Source organism: Carassius carassius, chromosome 15 (assembly GCF_963082965.1).
Source record: "Carassius carassius chromosome 15, fCarCar2.1, whole genome shotgun sequence".
Lineage (NCBI taxonomy): Eukaryota > Metazoa > Chordata > Actinopteri > Cypriniformes > Cyprinidae > Carassius > Carassius carassius.
In genome coordinates, this window is record NC_081769.1 from 19,724,465 (window position 1) to 19,742,028 (window position 17,564).

General features: G+C 37.1%; 2 protein-coding genes across 4 annotated transcripts; both read left to right on the plus strand.

The window, feature by feature from the left end:
• The first annotated feature begins 1,391 nt into the window (after positions 1-1,391).
• Positions 1,392-11,808, plus strand: LOC132158428 (uncharacterized). 2 transcript variants are annotated; one of them, XM_059567847.1, is made up of 10 exons: positions 1,392-1,535; positions 2,221-2,896; positions 4,049-4,570; positions 4,855-8,276; positions 8,434-8,620; positions 8,793-8,951; positions 9,060-9,152; positions 9,240-9,435; positions 9,528-9,735; positions 10,169-11,808. In XM_059567847.1, exons 2-10 carry the CDS (start codon positions 2,281-2,283, stop codon positions 11,393-11,395), a joined length of 6,630 nt encoding a protein of 2,209 aa, XP_059423830.1. In that variant the 5' UTR covers positions 1,392-1,535; positions 2,221-2,280; the 3' UTR covers positions 11,396-11,808. The 2 variants fall into 2 exon arrangements, with proteins under 2 accessions (XP_059423830.1, XP_059423831.1); XM_059567848.1 differs by lacking the exons at positions 1,392-1,535; positions 2,221-2,896 and having other exon boundaries at positions 4,109-4,246; positions 4,395-4,570.
• Positions 11,809-12,010: 202 nt separating this feature from the next.
• LOC132158429 (zinc finger protein 85-like) lies at positions 12,011-16,731 on the plus strand. 2 transcript variants are annotated; one of them, XM_059567849.1, is made up of 5 exons: positions 12,011-12,155; positions 12,893-13,049; positions 13,392-13,507; positions 14,563-14,706; positions 14,962-16,731. In XM_059567849.1, exons 2-5 carry the CDS (start codon positions 12,917-12,919, stop codon positions 15,751-15,753), a joined length of 1,185 nt encoding a protein of 394 aa, XP_059423832.1. In that variant the 5' UTR covers positions 12,011-12,155; positions 12,893-12,916; the 3' UTR covers positions 15,754-16,731. The 2 variants fall into 2 exon arrangements, with proteins under 2 accessions (XP_059423832.1, XP_059423833.1); XM_059567850.1 differs by lacking the exon at positions 12,011-12,155 and adding an exon at positions 12,473-12,809.
• Positions 16,732-17,564: the final 833 nt, after the last annotated feature.

Below are 17,564 nucleotides of genomic sequence, written 5' to 3' on the forward strand. Positions count from 1 at the left end.
AATGCAACAGGACACAGCTGAACAACTGTTCCAATACTTATGCTCACATCAGATAGAGATAATACTCCAGAAGTAGGCTACTGATCTTCTTAGCTGGTAAAACATCTTTGTGTTGAATCACCCAATAATAAAATGTGACATTCTGTAGATTTGTCCCATATTCATTATTTAATCATTTTCACAGATTTTTTGTTTTCCAAAAAATGTTAAATTTTAAAAGCTATTTTATCTTTCCTGTCCCAAAATGTATGGAGGGCATGTATAATATATATAATTGTCAAATGATTAATCACGATTAATCGCATCACAAAAAGTTTGTGTTTACATAATTTATGTGTATAATGTGCATATTTATTATGTGTGTATAATGTGCATATATAAATACAAACATGTGCATGTATTTAAGAAAAATATGTTCAATATATTTACATATAAGAAATATAAGAACATAAATGTATACATGTTAATACATGTTAATATTTTGAAAATATTTAGTGTATGTATTTATGTATACATAAATAAAATACACAGTTCACACACATATATTATGTAAACAAAAAAAGAATATTCGTTTGACAGCTGCTTTTCCGAGTAAAAACCGCCAAATTACGTTTACACGTAGTTACGTTATGATACGTAATATTCAGATGGTGGGAAGATTTATTTATTTATTTATTCATTCATTCATTCATTTATTTTTATTCCCAGCAAATAGGAGTTAAAACTCCCATCCGAGTGATACTCCTCCAATAATAGACCATGCAAATTGCCAAAAATGAATAAATAAATAATATCTTTAAAATATTGCCAAGTTGCAAACAACAGTAAAATCAGAGGAGGACTTCTAATTGTTTTTTTTACCACTTAGGCACGTTGACAATGTCTTTATCACTGTTTATGACCAGACGTGTTTTAAATAGACTTCGGTAGACTTTCAGACTTTTTTTTTTAGCTTTGCTTTGTTTGAGAAAGCATGAAAATATACAGTACAGTTATGATGTGCAGTCCAGTAAACCAATGAGAACGCACTACAATTCTGACGAGTCATGGCAACAGAGCGGACGTAGATTTACAGAACATTACCGTTGTTTTCAAATAAATTATTTTACATACTTATTCCCATCACTGTACTAAGCTTTAAGTCACATCTCAAATATAACTTGGTCAGTTGACAGTGAACAATAAAGACTTTTTTTGTTGCAAAAATCATAAAGTAGCCTTCATGTGACATCAGTGCTTATATTAACGAAATGAAATATAAACTTACCTCTACATTTCGCCTCACCAATTTTTGAGGTGAGAATGCGATGCGATCCCTGAAACGACTAATATTTTATTTCAAGGACTACAACTATTTCTGTGAACTACAACTCCCACAAGGGTGAGTCTCAGTTTGTGCGTGACGTCACAAAACCTGGATCTCAGTGTTGTGATATGGCGATCTCGCATAAAGCCCATCACATAATGGCAAAATCAAAGGTCTATCAAGAAAATGCAGTGTAGAAAAGATCCTGGGAGGACGAAAAAGAAAACCGGTGAGTTGGGGGTTTATATTATTTAATGCATTGCTGTGGAGTCCCACCTTTAAGGCTATGCATACAAGCGCACAGACGCGCCATATAACAGGCAGTTTTGCACACAATGGGTGAGAACAGCAAATCCTCTTGCTGGCGAAACATTGAATGATCTACGCACGAATGAGAGTAAACCACCATATTCTTGTAACGTTAGTCGTGTTTATTTCGACTTCTATTTCCTACGTTGCTCAAATTATTTTAATGAACCTGTGAAGTGGGCTGTGTCTCAACCTAGTGATGATATACATTCATAGGCAGCAGATTTATCATATCAATAACCACTTGAACAGGTTTCTTTATATTGCATATCTAACCAAGACGACTACTACATCAATTTGTTCCATGAATGTTGCATAGGTTGCATTTACTCATTTATTTTATCTAACAATTCTAGGACATTTACTATTCAGATAAGAAACTTATACATGACTGGGCTCTATAGGCTCACTTCCTCCACCATGCTAATTATTGATATTTACATGTTAACATGTAAAAAAAAAAGTTACATTTATACAACTGTAATTTTTGCCACATTTTTTAATAGCTCAAAACTGTATGGTGCATTGTGACATTGGATGTGCATATATGTTTTTAGTGTGTTCCTCTTATTTTTGTTAATTAGCTTTTATATTTTCTATTTTAGAAGACCTTTAGAGACCTGAATTCAATTTACCATCGAGTTTTAAATCAGAAATTGAGCATCATGGAGCTTGCTAATGACCCACTCTGTGAACCATCTGCTCCCGAAACCAATCTGCACAATGAGCACCTATCACTTTCAGACAGCCTGTCTCCTTTGGAAGCACCGTTAGATAGTGTTGTACATGGAATAGAGGCTACAGAGGGTACAGAAAGAAACAGTAGCCTTGAGTTGAAGCTGGACCTATATGTCCCAGCACCACCAATAATAGAGCCTATAACCCCTGTAGAGGAAACAGTTGAGCTTTGTGCACTTCCTGTAGTAACAGAAGAGGACAGCACACAACCTGAAGATGCAAAAGCGAGAACAGATGAAGCTAACAATGTTGCAGGCTTTCATTGTGAAAATCTGTCAGGTCTGGCTGAGACTAGTTTGGATACTGTGACAGAAGGGGAATATCAGCATGCAACAAATGAAACAAGCTCATCAGACTTGATGGCTGCAAGTTGTGTGCCTGTAGAGCCCATAAGCTCTAATGAAACACAAAAAGCTTGTGCCAATAATAAATCATCAACTGGAAGTACAGCATATAATGTAGACAGAAAATACATCCCTCCAAAGAAGGACAAACGTAACCCTTTGAAAATTGACATGGCCAAATCCATAATACCTCTCACCTGTAAGTATTTTGACTCTTGTGTTTGATTCCCCATAGAATAGCAATGAAATATTGTTACGATCCTCATACAGTTAAGATCAAAAGTTTACATTTCAGAATCTGCTAAATGTTAATTATTTTACCAAAATAAGAAGGATCATACAAAACGCATGTCATTGTTTATTTAGTACTGACCTGAATAATATATTTGACATAAAAGATGTTTACATATAGTCCACAAGAGAAAAACAGAATTTATAAAAAATGACCCTGTTCGAAAGTTTACATCGCCTTGTTTCGTAATGCTGTGTTGTTAGCTGAATGATCCACAGTTCTGTTTTTTGTTTAGTGATAGTTGTTCATGATTCTCTTGTTTGTTCTGTTAACAGTTAAACTGCCTGCTCTTCTGCAGAAATATCCTTCAGGCCCCACTAATCCTTTGGTTTTCCAGCATTTTTTGTGTATTTGAACTCTTTCCAAGTGACTGTATGATTTACAGAGGACAACTGATGGACTCATATGCAACTGTTACAGTAGGTTCAAATGCTCACTGATGCTCCAGAAGGAAAAACCATGCATTAAGAGCAAGGGGTTGAAAACTTTTTAAATTGGAATTTCAGGGTAGATGTAACTTATTTAGTATTCTGAGAATATGTCTTCTGTAGCTTCTGAAGGACAGTACTAAATGAAAAAAAAGATGCTTGGACAAAATAAAAATGTACACATTCTGATGAAAATTTTTCACTAATGGCTATTAACTATATAACTATTTTCTCTTGTGGACTATATGTAAACAGTTTTTAGGTGAAATATATTCAGGTCAGTACTAAACACTAACATCAGATTCTGAAAGGGGGTTGTAAACCTTTGACCTCAACTGTATTTATAAATGTATAATGTATAATGTTTATAAAGTTGGCATGAAACTGAAATTTATATTATTTTCTTAATGAATATTGTTGATGTTATTTTGAACCATTCATTCATTTTATATATATATATATATATATATATATATATATATATATATATATATATATATATATATATATATATATATATATATATATATATATATAAATAAATTAATATTTATTCAAAACGTTATAACTTGCTCTTTCTGTGACTCACTTTTCTAATATGCATCGTTTTGTGTTTCATACCAATTTCTAGCATCCCAGCTCTCACTACAGTGCTTAGAATGTCACATCATCTTCAGTGACTCCAAAAGCAAAGAACGGCACCTTAAACTGAGCCACCCTGCAGAATATCAGCAGTGCATTCTGAGAGATGCACTCTTTACTTGCTATGTTTGTGATCAGCATTTCACTTCCTCCACAGAACTCATGGCTCATCAACGTACACACACAGGTAATGAGCGGTTCAAGTGTCCGTTCTGTAGTGAGGCCTTCTACCAATCCTGTGAGCTAACAAGTCACAAAAAAAAAATCCACTTCAGCCAACATGGATACACCTGCTCGGAGTGTGGCAAGCCTTTTAAAACTTTTACTTTGCTCAGATACCACCAGCGGGTACACACAGCAGAAAAGCCCTTTGTTTGCATGCACAAACAATGTGGTAGAAAGTTTTCTGCATCCAAGTCTCTTCAGCACCACTTAGAAAAACATCAGAAAGAAGATAACCAGGATGACCAGACAAATGCTTTAACCACCACAAAGAAAAAAAGAGATAAAAGTAAGTAAGCAAAATCTTAAAACACCAAAAAGACTTCAGAAGTGATCTAATATGCTGATGTATACAATAACGATAACAAATTTTAATACCTGCTGGTAACCAATAAGGAACCAATAAACTGTGCATTCTTATGTTATAATGTGCATTCATCACTCACTGTAAAAATCAAACCTGATTAGAAAGATAAGGATGGATCCTCTTTAACAATTCAGCGTCATTGCAGATGTTAAATGTAAATGTTGCTGTGCTGACAATTTGATTTATTTATACTTTTTAATCTGCAGAAAAAAATGAGCGGATATTTCCATGCTCACAGTGTGATGCAGTCTTCAAGACTTCTAAAGCACAACTTCTTCACATTAAAAATAAACACTCTCAAGAGTCGCAAAGTAGCAATGTGTTGGTGCCACAACTAAAGCCACCTGGACCTGCTCTGACACCGACCACAAATGGTCAACCACAGACTCTGATCATGGAGAATGTTGGACCAGCACCACAGCAAATAGATAAGCTGGATCCTCAGCAAATTAAAAGGCTAATTGAAAAACTTGGAAATGTACAGAAAGTGAACCAGTTGGTTATATTGCCTTTGCAGCCACAAAGCTTTGGGTTACCCAATTCACAGCAATTAATGCAACCATTACATGTGAATTTTACTGAGTCAATTGTTCAGCCAGCACAGTGTGAGAAATCTGACACAGACTCATCCAAAACCAAGCAAATTAACCTTCAATTGTCAGCAGAAATAGGAGATTTGCAACTAAAGGAAACTGTTCTATCACAAGAAGAAACAAATATTTCAACAGAAAAATCAGAGACCCAAGTAACAGCTGTTGAACTAACACAGACAGAGGTCCAAGTGCCGATGGATGAAATTCATCTTGAACTTATACCAATACAGACTGAAATGTCAGTTTTGCTGGATCGAACACCTTTACAGGCTGAAGTACCACATAATGATTCCGGTAATGAGATTGCACAAATAGCAGAGGAACTTATTCCAGTCACACAAGGCATTGAAGTTTTGGAGACTAATAATGAATCACCCTTAATTCCTCAACTGGAAACTGCAAGGTCTCACCATGTGGTGGAGGAAAGTGGGCCAGTTGACAATGTAGCATTAAAGGAAATGGTTACCAATGTAGAGACGCCATGTCCTACACAAATGGTAGATTCAACAGAATTGTCAGTAGAATCTGAGTCACTGGTGGTAAGTCAACAGTGTGATGTAGGCAAATTAAGTGAACCTCAAGAACTTCAGGAGATCCCAGCTCAAAAGGACCAAGCTGAGTCAGAGAAGGAACCATCCATGCCAGTGGAAGCACAATCTCAGCCTGATTCTCTCAGCACTGTGCAGAATGACATTGTAATTGACCTTCAACAAAGCTCTCTGCTAACATCAGACCAGACTAGTGCCAGTTTACAGGATTGCCCTTTTGTTCAGAAGAAAGTTCCAACAAAGAAAAAAAGACCTAAGAAACAATTGGCTGACAAAATAGAGACTAAGGAGACAAGTGAAGTATGTAGTGGTAAGGTAGCATCAACCAAGAAAGTTAATACTTCAAAAAGTACATCAAAAGTAATCACTAAAAAAAGAGAAAAGGTGAAGAACAAAAAGCTTGTTGTCAGATTTGGACCAGCTGAAAAGAAAAAAACCTCTACACCGAAGTTAATAAAAACATCAAAAACCAAACAAAACCAGAACCAGCAAATTAGCAATCAAGACCAAGTTTCTGTTTTGTCTCAGCATGACAATAAATTTGATTTTAACAACAAATTGCAAAAAGATAAAAAAGGAAAGGGGGTTGGAAGTCCTTTAGAAGCATCAGTGAAGACAACAGGTCAAATTACTAATTCATCAGACACTGTTTTGGTGGAAACAGAAGCAAGGCAACAAGTGAAACCCCAGAAGAGAAAAATGAAGAATCAAAACAACTTGGACAAGAAGTCAAACTCTATCCAGGAGGCTCACCAAAATGAAATCCTGGTACCTGTTCAAAATAAAAAGAAGCAAGGAAAAACATCTGAAGATGAATATCCCAAGAAACCTAAGGTTAGGAAAACCCAGAATAATGGTTTAAAGAAGAATACCCACAAACTACCAAAGCATAAAATAAAACAGGCAAAATCTAGACCTGATGTACCAGATCTGGCTCACATAGAGAAACAAGCATTGCTCTTATTAAAAGGTCACAAGCAGCCTCAGCTGAAGGTACATAAGTTGGATGCTACTGAACTCGAGAAGTCACCCCCAAGCAAGTGTGATAACAAGGTGCTGAAAAAAACAAAAACTGCACCGAGCAAATCCTTGAATGCAACACACCGAAAGAAAACTAAATCAGAGTGTCAGGTACAGCCTCTTTCATCTGAAATGCCCTCTGTTGAGAACAGCCCTGGTTCTGTGACTACAAAGCCTAAAATTGTACGGAAACGCAAAGCTCCTACAAAGATAGACCAGGAAATTGCATTGAGCCCTCCATATTCTCAACTTACTCTTGGGTGCCAGGACTGTGGAAAGACATTCTCAGAAGTGTCTGCTTTACAGGAACATATGGCATCCTGGCACTCAGCTGGAAAGGCATCCTTCCCAAATGAGAAAACTGATGTTGCTAAAAAACGAGTCAAAAGACCTGCTCCTAATGAAAAATTTATTCCTCCTAATGTCTTTGAAATTCAGGTTGCAACAGATTGGGACATGGAGACTGAGGTGGGGGAGATTGTGGGAGAAAGACTATCATTCCCAGCGTTAAGTCTGTCTCCTTCTTTGACTCTTGCTTCTGGTGGTGTTGAAGGAAAGGAAGAAGGAGACAAAAATGTTGAAGGTATTGTTTCTGGAGTTGAGCAGCCTCCTGTGCAAAATCCTTTAGAAGTTTTCAAGATCCCTTCACAGGCCTCAACCCCAACCTTAACCAAAAGCATTGTGCCCCAGGAGCTCACAGAAAATTCTAGTGAGAGTGTGTCAGAAAAAGAACAGTTCCATGAGGTCGGGTCCATCACAGAAACTTCTTGCGCTGCACTCAAAGAGGCAGCAGAGGAAGAAATTAAAGAAGAACTGCCCTTAGAGGTGAATTTAGTCATGGTTGGAGAAACAAATGCAGATGACAACCATAACACTCAGATAGTTAACAATTCATGTTCTCAGTCTCAAGAGTCTGCAAAAGATGCCAGTGTAGCACTGACTCAGAATGTTCTTACTGAGCCAGAGATAAAGCAAGAAGAAGAGGAGGTACTTGTTCGTCGAGTTGATGATAATAAAAGAGTGATGGGAGAAAATTCTGTGACAAAGGGTAAGAAAGGAGTTGGAAAAAGCCGGGGCAAGAAACCGCTAGGAAGAAGGACTAGCACAGAGAACATAAGTACAAAGGACATGGAAGGAAATAAGGATCCACAAGAATGCCAAGTTCTCTATCATTTGTGTGTACTTGATACTCCAGAGGGAAAGAACAAAGAAAAGGATATGAATGAAGGTAATGCCTCTGAAACTGGTCAACCATTGTCTTCTGAGGAGGCTCCTGAGGAACAGGTCGTTTTTGAGTTGGACTCTGTTACCACAAGTGTAATGGATATTGTAAACTCTGGAGACAGTTCATTTGAAGAATCTAGAGAGCTGGTTCGAGATGGCAGCTCTCCCGGAATTATACTGGAAAAATTCTTGTCTGCTCGGGAGAGAAATATGGAAAATCCAAACACCCGGAGTCAGACTAGGGTGAGTGTTTTTGCATGTTTTCCAGACATTTGAGATGTTATTGTAACATTTGAGTATTAACTTTTAAACTCTTTTAGAGTTTTGAGTATTTATTGTGTCATGTAATGTATACAGTATGTGTATTATGTATCAGAGTTACCTAATGTTCTCATTCAAGGAAAACACATCATCTGAGTTGAAAACGGAAGAACGTTCTTCAAATCTGGCTCTACACAGTCTGATTTCTTCTAAGAGTGGTGCAATGCGTGGAGTACAAATGTTTTTTGTCAAAGATGAAGACCACTTGACTACAACTGAGATGTTTCAGGCAGTTCAGCCCGTCCATCATCGTGTTGCATGTCAAGGTCAATTTTAACTAAATTATTTAAATTAAAAAATATTAGTTTCTGTTCTAATAGTTCTATCAGGACAATAGTTGGAGCAGCGTATTTGCAAAATCTCATAAACCTAAAATTGTGTACAAAATCAGTTGTCTTTTTCAAATATTTTTGGCTAATTTTTCTATTCCTCTTTCAGACCAGAACAGATATGGCACATCTTCGGACTCTCATGTAGTACCCCTGCAGTCCTACAGCAAGCAATGTATATTTTATCCTGTAAAGGAGGAAGAGAAGGAGCATTTAGTGGAGCCTCCTCAAGCTGATCGGTTGTGCTTATATTCGGGGGAACTTGCAGGTGAGAGAAGTCATTGCATTGTTAATTGCAATGTTGAATACATTTGTGTTTTTTTGTGTCATCATTCAACTGTCCCACCAATAACTTCCCAACTCTTAACACCTGTAGGGGCTTCATCTGGAATTGAAGAATGTGAGGATGAAGTCAGGGTGGGTTCAGTACAAATGGACGTTCAGCATCTATACACAACATCTGAAGAGGGTAAATAAAAGAATGGGAAGTTTAATGCTTTAATGTGTGGTCTGTCCTGTGTAGCTTACTTTCAGAATGTGTTTTATTGTTTTTTAGGTGATGATACATCTGAACAGCAGAGAACACAAGGCTTTTTAGAATTCCTTTCTGAGAATTCAGACACGGATGAGGCCGATAATGTTCACTCTGAACCAGAAGCTGAAACTATTGTGATGTCCTGTTACCATGGAATACAGAGTATTAGTACAGTACATCAAAATGGCAGAGAGAGATGTGATTCAAGTGGGAAAAAGTGAGTATTGTCGACATAACATAAAATATTAGGAATGCCTAATTACTATCACTTAGCAGCCTTTAACAGCCATTTTTTTTCTCTATTTTTAGAAACGTGGCTGGTTCCCTAAAAAGGCACACAGAACAAGAGAGGCATTTCAACTGGAAGCCTATTAACTACTTTAATCAGTATTTTAGTTTGGACACATGGAAAGAAATTGCTGTTTGCACAAGGAAAATATCAAAACTGCCAAACCTAGTTACAGAAAAAGAGGTTGCACAGTATGTGGGAATCCACATTGCAATGGGAACTCTAAAGGTTAGTACACGACAACATTTGAAAAATAAATTGACAGATGAAGCAGGATTCTAAAACATTCTTGTTTTGAATGTTTTTATCACTATTATTTGAATTTTTCAAGTACCCTAAAAAAACCTGCCCCTACACCACCTTTATAGTATTTACAATTATTTATTTATTGCTCATTAATGTTTCCTGGGTTAAACATTAGTGCAAGGCTTAAAAAGTGTAAAAAAGTTCCATGATTTTTACATTGAAGAATATCATATAATTAATTTAGAAAATGTCATTATTGTTACATTGTTTAAAATATAGATTTTATTGATTTTAGTTTAATCAGTAGTATGTTTTAAGATATTGTCTCCATCTTATTGTTGTACTTTTTCAAAAACTGCTCAGAAAAGTGAGACATGTCTCTCCATCTGTCTTTGTCTGTTTTTCTACCACAAAGTTTCCAAGCAAAAAGCTTTACTGGGAAGACTGCACACGAGTACCTCTGATCTCTGATGCCATGTCTGCTTCAAGGTTTTCTGAGCTCACTCGTAAAGTGAAGCTGGCCATTCCTGGTGGAGCTTCTGATCAGCATTCTGAAGAAAGGAACAGAAACCAGCAGAGACAGAGTAATGAAGATGACAGTAACAAAGAGGCACATAATTGCACAAACTTAAAGACAGATCCTTTGTGGAAGGTAATGTCATTGATTAGAAGAGTTCAAGACGGTTGTCGGGGACTGAAGAGAGATGGAAACTATGGGGTAGACCAGTACCCTCTTCCTTTTCAAAGACACCCAACCCATTCTTTACTTCACACAGTTGTCATTAATGGTGGAGGGTTGGTTGTGGACTTCAGCTTGAGTGTAGATGACTCCAATAGAGAAAATGTAGTTGAGAAAATGGTGTCTAGAGGTAAGGAAAGAAGTGAGGGGATGGTGTTTCTTTGCAAACCAGAACTTTCTACACCTTCTATGCTAGAGCATCTTTTAGAGGCTGGTGTGCAAAGTGCTGGCAAGGTCGGTGGGGCAAGAGGGCAAATAGGTGACGAGTTTGTGAGCTCGGATGGAAAACTCAAGCTTTTCAGGTGTCATCATGGCTTCATCCTTTCAGCAGTTGTAAAGGAAAAACCTCGCTCAACATCTCTTGTCAGCGGCTTCGAGAGAGCGATTAAAGCAGCAAATCTCAACCGCGACTTGAGAAGTCTTTATCATACTCCCTGCACAAACTCAGCAGTCGGCGCCTGGCCACAGTCTGTGCTCTGGGACTTGATCGATCTGGTTTTAGTAAATGCATGGATACAATATAAGCAAGATTACAGTCATAGTACAGATCTGTTATCACTTATGGCATTTCGTTTGGAGGTGGCAAAAGCATTGATTCTCTCCAGTGGTGTTGACACACAAGACTCATCACCTCCCTGCCCTCCTGCTCCAAAACTGCATGGTCCAGATACAAACTCAAGACCTTCTCAGGTTCTTGAGACCCCTTTGCCTGATGAGCATACAAGGTATGATGGCTTTGGGCACTGGCCAGAGCAGCTGGCAGAGGGCGAGGAGGCCAGGAGGTGTCGTTTCGGAGGCTGTGAGAGAACATCACGTGTGCGTTGTCTCAAATGTTGTGTGTTCCTGTGCATTTCTCGAAACCACAACTGCTTCCTGAAGTTTCACAGTCAGGGGTCTTCATGAGGCGTACAGACTGTGCACATTTTAACTTAAATTTTAACTCATTTGCTTAAATAAGATGGTTAAACATTAAGTAATTGCTCATCATGACTCAGAACAAACCCTGAGCCACATCTATTCTAGCCAGGTTTTTGCTGTAAAATAAACTGTTAAGCCCACTTGGATGTATAATGAATGTTATATTGTGATTGTTAGATCTCCTTTTTAATGTTGCTACTGAACTTGTATTGGTTTTTAAACCTAGCAAACATTAGAACATGTACCATGCATTGTTTGCTTCCTAAAAGAAAAAGGTCATTGTTTGACATCAAGTGATGTTTTCGTTTAACAATTCCTGACTTCCTGCTCATTGTGCACTGTAAAGGCATCTTCAATCTATTTGTATGAAATAAAAGCTTTTACATTTTAAAATATGAGCTCAGTCTTGTGATAAACACTTATGCGTTTTTTTTTATCTAACCTATACAATTATAGTCATTTCCTGTACAAATGCAATTATTTTATATATGGGCTAAACAATTAACAATGTTAAATCATTTTAGAAACCATGAACTTGTTTTGCATGACAACCAGGTCATCTAGATACCTGTTCTGCTTTCATATGAACACAATGGAAAGTACAGCAGACGCCTTGGCACGTGATGCAGGTTTTTTTTTTTTCAGTCTTAACAGCGGGTCACTACACGTTTGCGCCCCCTTTATTTTTATATACATTTCTGGTTTCTGCCTCTTCCCTCCGGACAAAAAGGTTATTCTCTTTCAGGTAAGATATTAGCTAAATTATTTTTAAGACTGAAATTGAATGAACTTAATAGTATAAACACTTCCCTCTTTTGGGCTTTGTTTGAAGAGCTTTTGGGCAGCGAACTTGGTTGTTAGTCTGCACCAAGTTTAAACTCGAACTCGGCAGCTGGCTAACGTTATAGCAGTTTAACAAAAGCTAAACGCGTAGCTCCGTTCAAGCGTTTATTTTTACAGCGGTTTCGGTGCATTGGTAGTGGGACTTATTTCAATACACTAAGAAATTAGCTAGGTTGCTACATAGCACTGCTTTGTTTTGCAGAAGTTTAAGGCCCCTGTAGGCCTCGTTAGCCTTTAGCTTAGCATAGCTTAGATAATGTGAACAAACGGTAGGCGGCTCTAAAACGCGCGATTGGGAACGTTTGGTCTCCTAACTCTGTTTTCTAAAATGAAACAGTATTTATATAGTATTAACCAATATTTAAGGCTGCTGTGATCTTAAGTTATTAATCTGTGAAACAAATGTGTGTTACTTGAAGCACGTCAGCTAAATTGTATGTTTTTGTGGCTCAGGTGATTTTTCTTATTCAGCCGTAAAACTTAAGGAAAGACTCGTAGAAACTGTTCAGTTGCATCCTCGCGTTAATTAATTATTTGACTGGTGCCTTTTAAATAGGTGACTGGATTTGTGATACGTGCACAATTTATACTGTATTTGTATAACTTGCATAGATTAATTGACTATAATCTTATTTACAGCTGACCTACACTTAATCCCTCATAATGGACTCAAACATACTAAATATAGAGGAGATCGTATTGGGCGGAGGAGAGGCTGCTGCTGCCCCTCCTGAACTGCCCTCTGAGAAGACCACCTCCATTCAGGGACATGCACCACCTCCTGTCATTCAGTCATGTGAGTATTACTGATTACTAAATTACTGATTTAGTGCTGGAATGGATTTGGATAGACCTCCAGGTTTAAATATGTTTCTAATGGTCACCTGTTGCATAAAACTACTGTTGTGCCATTTTTGTATATAGTGTTATGGTAATGGAGTCCTTGCATTTAAAAGCTGGGATGCAAAAATATAATCATTTTTAAGATTACTTAAAAGGATAACTTTTCTTTTTTTCCTTTTAAGTCTGCTGTTGTCCCTTTTCATATCTTGATGTTACACTATATTTTATTATAAACTTGTAATTAGCATTATCTCCCATACTGGTGTTGAATTTGTCCTCCTCTCTCTGTATTTAGATCAGCATGAAAGCTTGCAGTGTTTCCAATGTTTTATTACTTTCTGCAACTCGAAAGCCAAGGAAAGGCATATGAAGAAGAGTCATCGGGAAGAGTATAAACAGCAGCTTCAACAGGTTAGCTGAAGCATTACGTTTGATAGCACCATAACACATATCCCTGGTTATTTGAGATTCAGTCACTTACAGCATTCACCATTTGATGTGATTAGATATGGTCATACTTCTAGGTAATATTATGTCTAGATACTAGCACAGTTCTAGAAGATGTTTGCTGGTGTTTATCATGTTATTGTCTCCTTAAGAGTTTAACTTCTGCTTTTTTTATTCCTTATTTGTAAGTATCTTTGGATTAAAACATATGAAATTAATAAATCTACTTGATCAAAACAAAATTAATATACTCAATATATTATACTCAAGCAAATATTCAACTTCTGTTTCAAACTCCAGAATGTTTCGGAGTTTAGTTTGGCTAGTATCAGTTCTCATAATTGAGAGAGGATGTGTTGCGTTCATGTCTGTTTTTAAAGCATTCTTTTAATGCCACTGACTTTCACAGGAGTGTGCAGATGTCCGTAGAGATAGAAAGGCTGAATGTAATTACATTTAATGTAATTCCTGTTCTCAGGAATGACTTTTGAATGCTCTGTTAATGTTTTTAAATGATTGTAAATTACTTATATAAGTTATATTGTGGTGTCAGCTTTATTCAACACACTTGGCAAACTGAAAGCTGTGTATTTGCCACCAGGTGGAAGTGATGCTTTCTTTTTCCTGAGGAAGGACCTATTTGCACTGTGCTTACCTTTTTATTTCTAACATAATAGATGCAACAGTAAATTGTTAGAACTTGCATATCATGACTTGTGCCACCATATAGTTATTATAACCAATGCACCAATAAATATATATACGGTAATATATATCAAACTTACAAATACTTTATTGCATATGTGGTTTATGGGGACTCCTCTATACCCTTACCTATCTATATTTTTTTAATTGAATATATCTATTCAATAACAAAAATTAGTTTGTAAAATACAGAGCAGGGACTTTTGCAAGAAAGGAGTGATAAATTCAAACAAGAAATCATTTTGGTTTGATTTGTTGATTAATTTGGTTTGCTTCAATGTATATTCACAAGCCTATTGTCTTTGCATCAACAGTGCGATACTTTGTTCACATGCTATGTGTGCGATCGAACCTTCCCTTCCTCTGAGGAACTGACCCAACATCAGTCGACCCACAACAAGGAGGACAAGCCCTTCAAATGTGCGCATTGTCAAGAATGCTTCCGCACATTCTCAGAGGTGAGAGGAGTTTTAAATTAATTTAAACAGAAAAATGCTTGATTAGAAAAAATCTAATTTTTATTGAGTATTAAGAATCTTAAATACTTGATTACCAAACAATAGACAATATACAGATGCTAAAAATGTTATGCCATTGGCATTGTTATTGTATTGTATGAGAGAATGGCCATGTACTGTTGATTTACACGTGCCTTGATTGTAAATGTAAGCCTATGTTTAATATTTCAACATGCACCACTTTCTTTCCACAAGTTAACAACACATCGGCGGCAAGTGTGTCCTGAACGTCAGTTCGTGTGCAAAGAGTGCAACGAGATGTTTCGAAGCTCTGGACTTTTGCGTAACCATCGTTTGACCCAGCACCCCGTGCCCATGGACGGTGAGGAGGCAGAGGATTCCACTAAGACCTATCGATGTGGTAAATGTGGCAGGGGTTTTGAAGAAGAGGCAGAGCTCCTGCAGCATCAGGAGAACCATGCAGGTGACCAGTACTGCAACGGTAGTGCCGCTGTCAAACGTCGAGGGAGACCATCTAAAACTGAGGCCGGAGCAGCTGGTGAAAAGAAAGCGAAGCAGAAGAAGAAGGAGGAAGAAGCAGAGGGGCCTGAGGAAACCAACCATTCAGAAAACACTTCTGCAAAACCAACCACAGCTGAAGTGAAGACAGCAGGAAGACGAGGACGCCCAGCCAAATCTACCCAGGAGCCCAAGGCAGAAGATGATAAAGCAGAAAATGATTACAAGAAACCTGTTCCTCAGCCAGCTTTGCAGATCCCTTGCACTGAATGTGACCTCACTTTCCCCAGCCTGACGCAGCTCCGAGCACATAAGAAAGAGAAGCACACGCAGCGCAAGCCTCACGCTTGTGGAGAATGTGAGGAGAGTTTTAACCGACCCGAGCAGCTGGAGGCCCACATGGCAAGGGCGCATAGTGCCGGCCGGCACACTTGCCCCACATGCGGCAAGAGCTTTGGCAGAGAAAGTAACCTGAAGGCTCATCAACAGAGCCATGGAAAAGAAGAGAAGCCAGTCGGAAAGAGATAATTCAGTTCGGGAGAATTTTAAGGGTGTATGTTAACAGGAGATGAATTAAATTTTTAAAGGTTTTGTGTATAGAAATGTAGGTGGGGACAGGGTTTACTTTAGATTTTAAGTTGTAACATAGTAGGGGATCCTTCAGCTTTGTGACCTTCGAGATCAACACTATGTGAACATGTTATTTGAAAACTGGAAACCTGAAGGGTAGTGAGTTCACGGTTAACCAGTGTTAGCCATGTTTGGGTGCCTCATTGTATCTTGACATCTCTGTACATAGCTTTGGAATGGAAAGTAACAGGATTCATACCAATAATGAATTCTCATTTGTAGGGTAACCATGTTGTAATTAATACCATCCAGAAAAACCCACAGAAAAGCCTAATTATATTGTCTTAGGCTTCACATTGTTGTTGTTTTTTTGTTTGTTTTTGGAAAATTTTACTCTTTTTCTATGAATCTAATGTGTTGTTGTTTTTACATTATTTTTAAAAGTGTGAACAATGGTGAGGGGAAAGATTTACTAAATGATTGTTTTCTGCTGAGATCGGACTAAATTTGATTTCCAATGTTTCCATTTTTTACCGGTATGACTTGACCTTAAATGTTACACACAGCTTAGGCTGTTCTCTGATTGAAGTAAATGTCTAAATAATTAATTGAAAATGTTTTAAATGTTTTCTGATTAATTTATTTTTTTGTGTTGATATTCTAATTTATGGTGTATCCATAAAGAATTTCCATGATGATGAATTAATGAGATTGGAGAGGAGGTACTTAAAAATGGTTGAAGTTTTTAAATGTAGGACTACAATCAAGTGTGACTCCTCTAACTATGAATATCACAGATTAAAGTTTCTTCCTTTTTGCTATACATTACTTTGGGGTTATGATAACATTACATATCTGCCTAATTGTGAAGCATTAATTGAAAAATCCTATAAAATTATATTTACATAATAGCTCTTGAACAGAGATCAAATTGAACATCTGTTTCACAACAATATATCTCTCTAAATTGTTCATGGACATTGGTGGATATGGATACAGCTAAGTGCAATAGTCAGATTCCGCTTTTCCTTTTCAAAGTCTGCTTTATTGTCAATTCTTCCACATGTACAGCACATACATTCAGAGAATTGAAATTGCATTACTCTCAGGCCCTTGGTGCATACAGATAACACTAACAGTACAATATAAGATGTAAAAATACAGATTAAATATAAAATAAAACTATACAAATAAGGGCATGTAAAAAAAATCATCTTCCTTTTCATTACCTCTCCAGTTAGTCTTTGTTTCGAAAGCTCAGCATACATAATGCAAAGCTAAAGTTGAAATAAGTTGTTTGATAAACTAGAACATGATTTCTGGACAGGCGGGAAAAGATTATCCATGACACCGGAAAGATTATCCATGACACCGGAAAGGCTGGCATCATCTTCCTGTGAGCAAAACCAATACATTTACATTTGAAGAATAAGAAAAATGAAGATGAATAATGATAGCCTACATTATACTGAAAGAACGAGGACTGTGAGAAAGGAATCCCACATCTAAACTCATAGAGATGTAAGCATGTCTAAACCTGCAAGTCTGCAGCGGGCATTTTCCTACAGATGATGTTATTTATATTTTAACACCTTAAACTGAGAGGCAGCTTAGTCACTTTATTCAACGCATCGCTAAGTGCAACCGTTGCACTTTGTATTTATGTTTAGCATATTGTGCAGATAATAATGCAGATATTTTTAAATATTAAATTTAAAAAGCTTTAACACTCTAAAAAGTAATACAATTAATTTCAAACTAACTGAGTT